This window comes from Rhipicephalus sanguineus, chromosome 2, assembly GCF_013339695.2.
Source record: "Rhipicephalus sanguineus isolate Rsan-2018 chromosome 2, BIME_Rsan_1.4, whole genome shotgun sequence".
Lineage (NCBI taxonomy): Eukaryota > Metazoa > Arthropoda > Arachnida > Ixodida > Ixodidae > Rhipicephalus > Rhipicephalus sanguineus.
In genome coordinates this window covers 144,144,580-144,156,739 of record NC_051177.1, presented here as the reverse complement: position 1 = coordinate 144,156,739, position 12,160 = coordinate 144,144,580, and the positions used below count along the sequence as shown (strand labels likewise).

The window sequence follows — 12,160 nt, the reverse complement described above, 5'->3', positions numbered from 1 at the left end:
TCTCTATTTCTTTCTTTCTCTTTCGTTTATCTTCTCTTTTTCATTCTCTTTCGGCATTTCTTTCTCTCTATTTCTCTTTCTCCTTCTTCCTGTGCTATGCTTTACTCTCTCCCCTCCTGCTTTCCCTCCTCCTCAGCATCACATCTTTCCTCCTCATGCTCATTTCCCTTTCCCACCTTCTTGCTGCTCTATAGGCTACTATAGAAGGCTATGCTATGTTCGGCTAGCCTGCCTTGATAGCCGAGTAGTTAGGACGTCACCTGACTGTCAGGTGACGTGTATGTCACCTGACTGTCAGCTGTCACCTGACTAGGCCTCTGACTTGGCCTCTAGCACCATACACGCATTCACCGCACAGAATAATCGCAAGTGTGTGGTGCATAATATGCAAAAAAGTACTAGCACTAATAAATAAACAATCGAAAGGACATGTAGACAATGGTGGAATTGCATAACACGAAAATGTGATTATAACTTAGGGCAACATACATCACACACAGAAATAATACAGAAGCATTGTCAGGAAAAACATAGCTTCTGACCTCTCAACAGTAATGCATTATACAACACAAATTACAACCAATTAAAGAAATAATAAATGAAACTCTAAATGGGTAAAAAAATGAAGTTATAAGAGTTGACGGGCGTCACAATCAAGGAAATATTGTTTGGATTGCTTGCTGAATGTTACCAGCGAGTGATATGCAGTAATACATGACATTAAATCCTTTTGGGTATTTAGAAGATTTGGAATTTGCCAGCTTAACAACTGTAGTCCATAATTTGTTCTGGTCTTTGGCATAATGAATGCTGAATGTTTGAAGTGATACTTAGGGGAATTATTACTATAGGCGGATAGAAACGTTTGAGAATCGGCTGTATATTGAGAATAAATGAGCTCGGAGAGTCGATGAGCATACATCGCACGGATACTGAGTATGCGATTCACGATGAAATAGGAGGTTACATGTTCACGATATCATAAATTATGAACAAAGCGGAGAGCTTTCTTTTGCATAATGAGTAAGTTGTTATAATTGTTTTGAGATGTAACCCCCCAAACAAGTATGCAATAATGAAGGCGAGAATGTATCAAAGAAAAGTAAAGCTGTCGTTTAAGGTATGTAAGCAGTAAGTTGCGATGTTTGTTTAACATACCCATCGTTTTAGAAATACTGTGTATCGTGAACTCTACGTGCTTAGTCCATCGAAGGTTTTCCTGTAACTGAATTCCCAGAAATTTGTATTACGTAACACGCTCTATTTGTTCAGTTCGAAATTTAATAGCATCATGCAATATCACCGATTTATTAATGGCGTGAAAAACCATAACCTTCGTTTTACTGGCATTACTGAAATACCATATATCCACTCTGATAAATTCTGTAGCCAGGAATTTACCAATGGTACGAGAGTAGCTAAGTCAGCAGAATCATCTCGTATCATCTGCATAAAGTACTACATCTGGGGTTACTGGAATTAAAACTATGTCATTAATGCAGAGAAGAAATAATGTTGGTCCTAGAATTGATCCTTGAGGGACTCCATACTTGATTGCAAGTCTGATTTTGTGTCATGAATACCAACAAACTGTGCTCGATTTGACAAATAGCTTTGAATTAAAGTCAGAGACTTACCACGTATTCCATACATTGGTAACTTAATAAAGAGGATATCGTGTTTGATAGGATCAAACGCCTTCTTAAAGTCTAAAAAGACGCCTGAGGTATATAAGTGACTTTCAATGTTGGATAATAATTTTTCCTTGATATAAAGCAACGCACTTTCCGTCGATTTACCTTTCTGGAATCCATAATGATGATATGATAGTAGGTTGTGCCTGTGTAAATACTTTACGAATCTTGAATGGTTAACTTTCTCTATTATTTTCGAAAAATACGGGAGTACAGATATGGGCCGGTAGTTATTAAAATCGTGAACTGAGCCACCTTTATGCTATACAGCAATTCTCGCGATTTTCATCTTATCAGGAAATACTCCAGTAGACAAAATAACATTGGCTATGTTAGATAATACTACACTTAATATGTCGGAAACAGCTTTGACAGGTGGTACTTTAATGCCATCAAAGCCTGCTGAGCAGTTGTTTTTTAAGCTAAGAATAATCTTTAAGCTTTCATTCGGCGAAGTCGGATCAAGAAACAAGGTGCTAGGCTCGGACGTTTTAATATACAAGTCAACATCATTTGAACTACTCTCAGAGTCGAATGACCCAGATGTGAGGAAGAATGAGTTAAGTTGATTGTTGAGATCCTTTCCGGTACAAATCTGGTTACCTGAGACAATTTGAGTGGGTAGAGTAGTATGTGTAGTTTTTAAAATGTCCTTTAGAGTTGACCATGTTCTACGGGGATCAAAATGTATTTCGGCAAATTTGATTTATTTTATATCAGTTCCTAACTTGTTTCTAAAACGCTTAAATTCTGCAAATATTTCTATTTCTCTAGCTGATAAAAACCTTTTAAAGGCCCTATTCCGTTTCGATAAACGTTTTAAAGGAGAGCGGGTTATCCAAGGTTTTCTAGCTTTTTTTCATTGAAGTTACGGGGAAAGCGTGATCATATAATTCAGTTAACTTGTCTAGAAATGTATCACACCGCGCATTAGGGTCATTTCTGTCTTTAACAGCTCCTTCCAGTTCACTGCTGACACTAACGCACGAAACTGTTCAATTTTATCAGTAGTTATGACCTTTGAAAATGTGGCAGTAGTAGACCGCTCGAGGGACTGAACGGATAATTTGGGTACCGTACAATACAAGGACAAATGATCATTTAGGTCCCAATTGATACCACCAGCACTAGTAACACTGCCATCTGAGGTAGTTAAACATAAATCAATCAAAGATTCACTTGATGGTGTACTACGAGTGGGAACATCAATAACATTAGTAAGTCCATTTGAGCTTATGATACTGGAAAACTGCATATCTGTCGGACTAGCTTACAGAAGGTTAATATTGAAGTCGCCGATAATCACAACCGGTATTTGAGGCCAGGCGAAGTGATGTAGTAGTGAGTCAAAAAATTCGAAATCAGTCAGAGACCCACAAGGTGGTCGGTAAACAACCCCTATAACAAATGACCTACATTTGACAAACAGGGCTTCATAGCTAGGAGCCATAACCGAAAATTTAGGAATAGTATCATACGCAAGATATTTCTTTATGTAAAGTATAAGGCCACCCCCCGTCTTCTGGTCTCTGTATAATGCCTCATAATTATATCCGGACAGTAAGAGCACGTCACAGCTACTGGTGTAACATGTTCGCAAAAGGCTAAGACATCAAGTTCGTGCCGAAAAGAAGAAAAAAAACACGGTCCAATTCATCTCCCTTATTTCTTAAACTGCTCCGCCACGGTGGTCTAATGGTTATGGCGCTCGACTGCTGACCCGAAGGTCGCAGGATCGAATCCCGGCCGTGGCGGCTGCATATTCGATGGAGGCGAAAATGTTTGAGGCCCGTGTACTTAGATTTAGGTGCACGTTAAAGAACCCCAGGTGGTCGAAATTTCCGGAGCCCTCCACTACGGCGTCTCGCATAATCATATCGTGGTTTTGGACGTTAAACCCCAGATGTTATTATTATTTCTCAAACTACGCGCATTTAAATGAAACAATGTGAAAAGGTTTTTTTTTTATTCTTATCCTTGAACACAGTACTATGAAACGATTCAACATCGATATAGCGTGAGCCAGCCATTGTTCAAAAGAAGCAACTGATTAACCATGATGTGAACGGTCGCCACGTCACACCATTTTTTCAAGATCACTCTCGTCTCGAATGCGCATTGCTCTGTCGCCTTGCCCCTTACGCACGAACATGTGCCCACCTTTCTGCCAGGCGAAGCGATAGTTCCTCTCCTCTCCTTTTGATCGAGCAAGCCAAAGAAGCCGCTTATTCATGGGAGTCAAATTACCAAAAATTCTTAGATCAGGTTTTTTTTTTTTCTCTCAGGCAGGAGCGAGTTTTAATCCATTTTTCTTCCAAGAGCTGTGACGAGAATCGTGCGATAACAACCGGTTCCTTTCCAGCACGTGATGGCAACCTGTGCAAGGCTTCCAAATCCGATTCTACAAGTTCAGGTAGCCCAAGCCAATGTGCCAAATTGTTCATTTTTGCAAGAAGGTTTTCATTTTCCTCTCCACGGAAACCGTGAACTTCAATGTTTAATCGACGGCTATACTGCTCCAAGTCATTGAACTTTCCGTCTGTTTCTCTGTTTCTTCTTCTCTTTCTTTCTTTCGTCTCTCTACACTCGTTCTCTCAGCCATCAGGGTTATTAGAGGCCACGCCGGAGAAATCGGCGCACGTGTTCCGGGAGCGAAGTAGAAGATGAAGAAGAGCACGAATAGGAAGAAGAGGACGAAGAGAGCACGTGCCGGTTCATGATGATGATATTTTTGAGTCACGAAAGACATTTTAAGCCGAGATAGCATAGGTTCGTGGCTAAAGAAAACGACAGATACCACCGATTGTGGGAGCCGATTTCATGTGAATCAGGCAGCGAGGAGTTTCCTATGCACAATTATTTTTCTCTGAACCAAGCGTTGCGAGATGGATCGAGGTGTTTACGTAATTTGTGCAGTTACGCGCATACCGTGGGCTTACCAGGCACATCGAATACACTAACGCCTAAATGGTAGCTTATAGTCTGATGTAACGTAGGTACCACTCACGTTAGAGCACAGGCGCCAGTTTTGTCGAAATGAAGTGCACGACATAGCGCGCACTGCGCACTTGATATCTCATCGTCGCACTGTATACGGTAAGATTATATGCATGTCATGAGTAATTGTCGTCACCGTATTTCTCCTGAGTCACGCAACTCTTGACTGTGGCTTGTTGAGTTATAAGAGTACATATGTAATGTCTGTTGCATTGGTATAAAAGCGAATAGCCAACCCTGCCACCACAGATGACGTTGCCTCAACATGACGCCTGTACAGGGTCGTTTTCCAAAGCAGTTTCAAGCATTGGCGTCGCTTTGTGGTAGAACACTTCAACTGCCACACAGAATGTACGTGTTCAATTTCGGCTCCAACCCTCTTTGCGTATCACGTCTTCGACAGACAGACAGACAGACAGACAGACAGACAGACAGACAGACAGACAGACACAGACAGACAGACAGACAGACAGACAGACAGACAGACAGACAGACAGACAGATAGATAGATAGATAGATAGATAGATAGATAGATAGATAGATAGATAGATAGATAGATAGATAGATAGATAGATAGATAGATAGATAGATAGATAGATAGATAGATAGATAGATAGATAGATAGATAGATAGATAGATAGATAGATAGATAGATAGATAGATAGATAGATAGATAGATAGATAGATAGATAGATAGATAGATAGATAGATAGATAGATAGATAGATAGATACTGTCAAAGTGCCTTTGGTTAGTTAAGAAATGATTCGCATTTAATATCACGCTGCGCACACGTGGATAATCTCTTTCTTGTGCTTACTGTTTTTCATCTGCGCCGCCTTGCCCGATATTGCAGGATTCTTTAGGGACACTCTGGGCTCGTACGACAACATTTATCGACTATTGGGAGCAGCGAACCTCTTGGCGGCGGTTGTGCTCTGCGTTCTCGCCTGTCGAGACGGAATGCGCCGAAGTACGTGGAAGCTGAAACCGAACCTAACTCTGTCATCGAATGGTTTGCCAACGGCACCGTCAAGTCGATCCGAACCCGGGGCGAAATTTAGGGCATAGAAATAAGCTGCATCAAGCTTCATGCAGCGCTACAACTTTCTAGAAGAAAATGAATTCTGGAGTTTCGCGCGCCACAACCACCATAATATCGTGGGACGTTGTCGAGGTCTCCGTAATAATTTCGACTGCGCGAGTTTGCTCAACGGGAATATAAATCGAAGCATATGAGCAGTTTGTTTTTGTCCAGCTTTGAAAATTTGGCAGCCTCATCTGCTATGGAATGCGTGACCTCGAGCTCTGCATTACAAAGCCATGTCCGCTAAGTTAGCAAGGGCAGGCCAAGTTTGTACTCTAATGCGAAAATTCATCCTTCATGGCAACTGATACTAAGCAATAAAGGAAACGATATTAAAGGTAGGAATGTCAAACGGGACGCGCGTCCCATTTGCTACCTTGAAACGAGGGTGGAGTGGGGAACCAGGAAGGCTATTTCTTGTGTGACCTGCCAGTCTGCATGTGCCAGAAATACGTATTATATGCTGATGGCGGTGACATATTAAATAAAACTAAAAAATGCACAGTAGAACGGTCTTGTTCTCTTTGTGAATGTATTATACGTGTTCAGAAAGAATGGGAGCGATCTATAGAACTAGGTGATTTACGAAGAGAGAGCGGAAGGTGTCTGTAGCGCGCCGTCGACTTGCCGCGTGTCTAGAAAAAAATTACCGGGGGTGCCTAGAACTTTCTAAGAATGTGAGGACGAAAGCCTGTTGTACCCGCAGCGACGTTTAATGTAGCTCTGAGCCCACGCGGAGACGTAAAGATGCCGTGCAGTGGAGTTCTCGAAATGCGACAGCAGTGCAAGAGCCCACAGCCTAGCGAGCGGAAGCAGGCAATTTGGGCCCAGCTGCTACCAAGGTCCCTAGTTTTTTTCCCTTAAGAAAAAAAAATCAAGGGGCTTTAGGCCCGACTGTAGAAGCGCATTCGTTGCATATAAGTGACTGACACTCACGTCGAAGTAAACTGGAAAGATGCATCAGAACTGTCACTTGGGCGAGTTGGTGTGCTTCCATCCTGAACGAATACTAGCGCGACAAAAACGAGGACGAGGATAGAAAAGACAGACTACAGCGCTGACTCGCAACTGAACTTTATTCCGAAAAGAAGCAGAATAAATAGCAACTGGAAACCTAAGAAAAGAAACATCCATCGCGCATGCTCAATGCGACAAAACAAACAACAAAAGGCTATGTGGCTGATGAGACGTGGACGTGACGCAAGCCATGCGTGAGGTATGATACTCATGAATCTGATATGCTAATTAAGGCTGACTGATACAATTATCTCCTTCCAGTGACATGTAAAACGCCTCCATGATCTCCCGTGAGCGCTGGTCTCTGTGGCAATGCAAGGTTTCCGTTTTATCAAAACAAGGTTTACAAGCACTTCTTTCACAATGAATGGCCTAGTGGGAACCACCGCCGTTTTTGACATTACGCGCATGCTCCTGGATTCTGATGTTAACGCACCGACTAGTTTGCCCAATGTAAAACTTATTGCAAGAACATGGGATTTCATAGTACTGCATTAGTTCGACACTCTACAAACTTATTCCTGTCCTTTACCGCGCTGTTTTTCCGTTTGTCATAATTTTCCCCGTTTAACTTCCTATGCATAGCTGGACATACCTGCCGCAACGTGTGGCCACGCTGAATACAACATTAACTTGGTACCTACTACCCACATTCTTAATCCCATGCGACAGCCTATGCGCATAAGGAATCACTGCTACATTCTTTCGAGTGGTGGTGTGATTATCTTTTGTTCCTTTCTGCCCAGCTTTTACTTTCTTCGCCACTTTTTCGCAGGCCCTCGTCTTAACCCATTCAGGGTAACCTGCTCCTTTAAGTCTTGAAACCTGCTTTGTGAAGCTTTGTTGTATTTTGTGCATTTGCCACAAAATTTTACCACATAATTATAGCACTATCGCCATTTTTGACGTTATATACAGCAGTATTAGTAAAATAGGTGTCAAGCAGTTGTATGACTTCGCATTATTTGCTGCGAAAAGGCACCCCGCTGGAATCCTCCGCTGACGTGCTATGCAGTGAAGGCGGAGACAAAGGAAAACTTCGAAACGACCATGTGGTTGTTGCAGTTAGAAAATTTTTTTCTCGCTTAAAACAAAAACTACTCTTTTCAAACTTCCTTTACACCATACCCACAATAAATGCTACACAACGATGTAAAAGTCATATTTTTACTTGGACCGCTACAGTTGTGAAAATGAAGCCCCAATAGGGGTCAAAACGCTATTTTTCCCGATTTTGTCACAATATTGTTGCAAGGCTTCTTAGTCTTTCGATCCCGCAGTATTTTTATCACTTACTATAGGAATCTAAAAAGCTCTCAATGTGAATATATTACTCGCGGAAAAATCGCTGCTCTTTCTAAGAAATGCTAAACATGCAGCATCCTGCGACATTTTGTCAAGGCGAAAAATAATGAAAGTTGAAACAAAAATGAACGAACTGTCATAGTCATGAAAGAGAAGCGCCTTGAAATTAAGAAAAAAAAATTGTTTCATAGTAATGGCCCAAACCGGTGATTTTGATATAATTTTTATGTACGACACAGTTGCACTTCCGTGCCCCAAGTTCCGAAGTGCCCTCTAGGCAACACAATTTTTTTTTCGAAATTTAACACCTTCGAATAACTACTTCTCACATGCACACATAGCCAGCCCAATTTTTTTAGCATGATCGGAGATGGTCGAAAATTTATCTGGTACACTTGATATGGAATGACCCACATATATATATTATATATATATATATATATATATATATATATACATATATATATATATATATATATATATATATATTATTATATATATAATATATATATATATATATATATATATATATATATTACTGTATTTGTGCGGGGAAATGTGCGGGGATTTTTGGCGATGCATGCGGGAAAAAATGTGTGAAATAGGGAATTTTTGTGCCTCGGAAAGGGAATTCTTCGGTGCGGGACGGAACATCACTGACTCACTCACTAACTGCATCCAAAAAACGGCAGGAAGGGGAAGATGGAAACTGCGATGAAAAAATCCGTAAACAGGGTGTGGGTGCTCGAGCCAACGTTTCGACAGCGTTCCAACGCTCCGACAACGTTCCAACGTTTCGACTTGTCTAAACGTTGGAACGCATGAGATTTCTGATTTATTGTTTATTTATATATGAAAAAAATATGGGAAGGTATAAGCTACGTTAGAGCCGGCTATCCAATCATCATGATAGAAGTATTGAAGATATACAGAAACGAGAAAAAATTAGGAATAAAAAAAGAATAACAAAATAAAAAATAAAAAATAATTAGAAGCACTACGTGCATATACAATATGTGGCGTATACAGCATGAGCATATTCTAAGGGCATAGTCCAGTACATGTAGCGGATAGAGCCCGTGCATATGATTTTTTTTGTGTGTGTGCGCTTACAGGTATCGTGACTATGAGATATGTTCATTAAAAATTCAACAATATTAACGCGAGCAATAATAGCGACTATAAACAGCTGATTAAACTTGTGTCCATTAATAAATCACGAAGAGCGCTCACTGCGCGTCTTTGATTATTAGGGTGTGGCCACTGCCCAAGCACTTGGCCGATATTGAGTGATCGTCTGTCGAGGCTGTTCAAGCGATCACTTAGTTGAGCGCGTTGTTCGTCTTATTTCGGGCTGTCTATGATGATATGCTCCACTGATGCATCGGGATGATCACAGTGGTCGTAGTGTGGGGACGTTCTTCTTTCGATGCGGCACAAGAAGTGAGGTGCGTATGCAACATCTAATCGTAGAATGATGCAAGGAGTGAGCCAGACGGTCGATCGATCTTTTGACTCGGCGTAAATCGTAGAAACGGATCTACCTGATACAACAATGAAGACTTTGTACGGTCATCAAACCAAGCGTCCTTGCACGATTTGTGGCTTAGTCTGGAAAGAACATTCTCGCTTTCGAGTAGCGAACGGTCACTGGTGTCGAGTGGCTTTTTTTTATGCGCTGCAGTGGCTTATTTGTCAGCAATCTCGTTTCCTAACACTCCTACGTGACTCTGTAGCCATTGGAAACAGATCTCGTGACCCGCCAAACAAGCGATGGTCATTGTTTTGAGGATTTTATATATGATGCTATCATCTATATGAAAATGACATTCCTTAATCCTTTGCAGTGCTCCTTTGGAGTCAGAAAATATTATCCTGTTGTTAACCTCAACCAAACACACTATGACAAGTGTTGTTGTTGTTGTTGTTGTTGTTGTTGTTGTTGTTGTTGTCTTTGTTGCTGTTGTTGTTGCTGTTGTTGTTGCTGTTGTCGTTGTTGTCTATGCTGTGCAAATACTTCTTGAAACGTACACCGTTTCGGCACCTTAAAAATATGCAACTTTCGCTTTCGAAAAGTTAGTTAGTTAGTTAGTTAGTTAGTTAGTTAGTTAGTTAGTTAGTTAGTTAGTTAGTTAGTTAGTTAGTTAGTTAGTTAGTTAGTTAGTTAGTTAGTTAGTTAGTTAGTTAGTTAGTTAGTTAGTTAGTTAGTTAGTAGTTAGTTAGTAGTTAGTTAGTTAGTTAGTTGCGGCTGTACTCATCTACGACGGGGCTTTTCTTACTAAACTATCATATGTTGACCTAATAGAATCCCCCAATTACCTCGCACCCCCCTCCCGGCTACGCCAATGACTAGAAGTAAGACCAATAAGCGGGGGGTCCCGACTTTTTTTTTTTTTTTTTGATGAGTAACTGTTATCGCAGGATAGTGTCATCATTTTGATACTGCTAATTTGTACTACCAATGGCCCCTGCCATTTGTTATATACCGGTTTTCCCACTCGCAACAGGTTCTGAGAACTAAAACATCCAACCATACTTTATATATGTTCGTGCGTGCGTACACATGCAAAACTGAAAATTTTCGAGGGGTTTAACCATAGAGTTTCCTAAAATGACCTAGAGGGAACTCTGGCGCTGCGATCGTTCAGCCACCATGGGAATGATGGGTAGTACACGGATTTGCCTAGTCTTCGTGCTTGTGGGCTTCGAACGCACTTGTGGCTTATAAGCTATGTTTTGGTTTTCTTTCGGATAAAAGAATGGATCGTTGTGAACTTCGTGACCACATTTGAATCGGTGAGCCTACAGAAGTTAAAGTAGTGAAGTGAAACTGCTGATTTTTGCTGAACTTCGTTTTGCGACAAAGCGGATGCGGGCGACGCGGAGCCAAACGGAGCCGAAAGAACGAAGTTTAGGCAAATCCGTGTACTACCCATGATTCCCATGCTGGCTGAAGCGCGATGCATTGCAGCTCCCATAGACACTAGCGCCAGAGCTCCCTCTAGTAAGTATTGTAGGAAACTCTATGGTTTGACCCCCCCCCCGCCCCCGGGGGGTTCAACGGTGCCAAATCATCAAGAATGCTTTGCTGTCGAAGCTTTCGGACACAAACCTAAAGCAAAAAACTTGGAGGACGCTTGAGCTTCACACTCAGGAGTAGAACGCGAAAGCGTATAGTCGGGTCCCGTGCGCGTATCGCCTTCTCAGTTGCTAGCCTCGCTTCGGTTCTCGGCGCATACCTCAACCGTGCCGCAAGGAAACGAACGTCTGTGCGCGTAACATTGGCCGTTTAAAACTATCCTAAAATGAATACTGCAAGTATAGTTGCGCGTTGCCCACTATCAGGTGCACTCGGTCCTACAGTGTTGTGAAGTGGCCGCGCTTCAGAGAACTGTGTGCTACAGTGCCAGTCTCTGCAGACTTCTTCACCGCGCTGGCCGAGTGCCACAGCGCAGCTACCACCCGCTGCACCGTGCCTGCGGGCACCCCCGCACCGGACATCTGCCTCCTCAACCTTCGTGCTGCGCGACGCAGGGCGCAGATTGTGGCGGTGCGATCGCAAAGTGAGGAACATTGGCGGGTGTACAACTGCATTGACGCGGTATGTCGTAGGCACGCCAGACGTCGCCGCAACCAGAGCTGGGGGAGCCTCTGCTCTTCTCTGGACGACCCACGGAACCACGCTCGCGCCTGGCGTATCTTTGCAGCCGTAGTCCGCATCAGAGAGCCACGCTGCCCGGTTCTCTGCGTTGCGGTTGCTATGAAAATCACCACACCGGAGCTGGCTGAATTGCGGGCGGACAATTTCGCCCCTCCGGCCTGCCCAGTTCCACCCCAAGGGCTGCCCCCTCTCCCCGCAAACAACAGGCCGGCGCTGTTTAATCCCGAGCGGTTTTTCCCCACCGAGGGCATCCTCCTCGAGATCCGTGCACTGTGCACTGAGGATTTCACACTTAGCGAGCTGACGGTGGTGCTCAACAGCCGCAGGAAGCGATCTGCCCCGGGAGCGGACGGCATCACTTACCAGGCGCTGCGGAATATTGATCATTCCATGATGCCCC

At 42.7% G+C, this 12,160-nt stretch overlaps 1 protein-coding gene across 1 annotated transcript in view; it reads left to right on the top strand.

The window, feature by feature from the left end:
* LOC119381320 (monocarboxylate transporter 5) overlaps window positions 1-6,160 on the top strand; it is a 98,568-nt gene extending 92,408 nt beyond the window's left edge. Inside the window, exon 6 of the mRNA XM_037649209.2 lies at window positions 5,547-6,160. Within this exon, the coding sequence (XP_037505137.2) occupies window positions 5,547-5,761 (215 nt within the window). The 3' untranslated portion in view covers window positions 5,762-6,160. The remainder of the gene's footprint in view (window positions 1-5,546) is intronic.
* The last annotated feature ends 6,000 nt before the right edge of the window (window positions 6,161-12,160 follow it).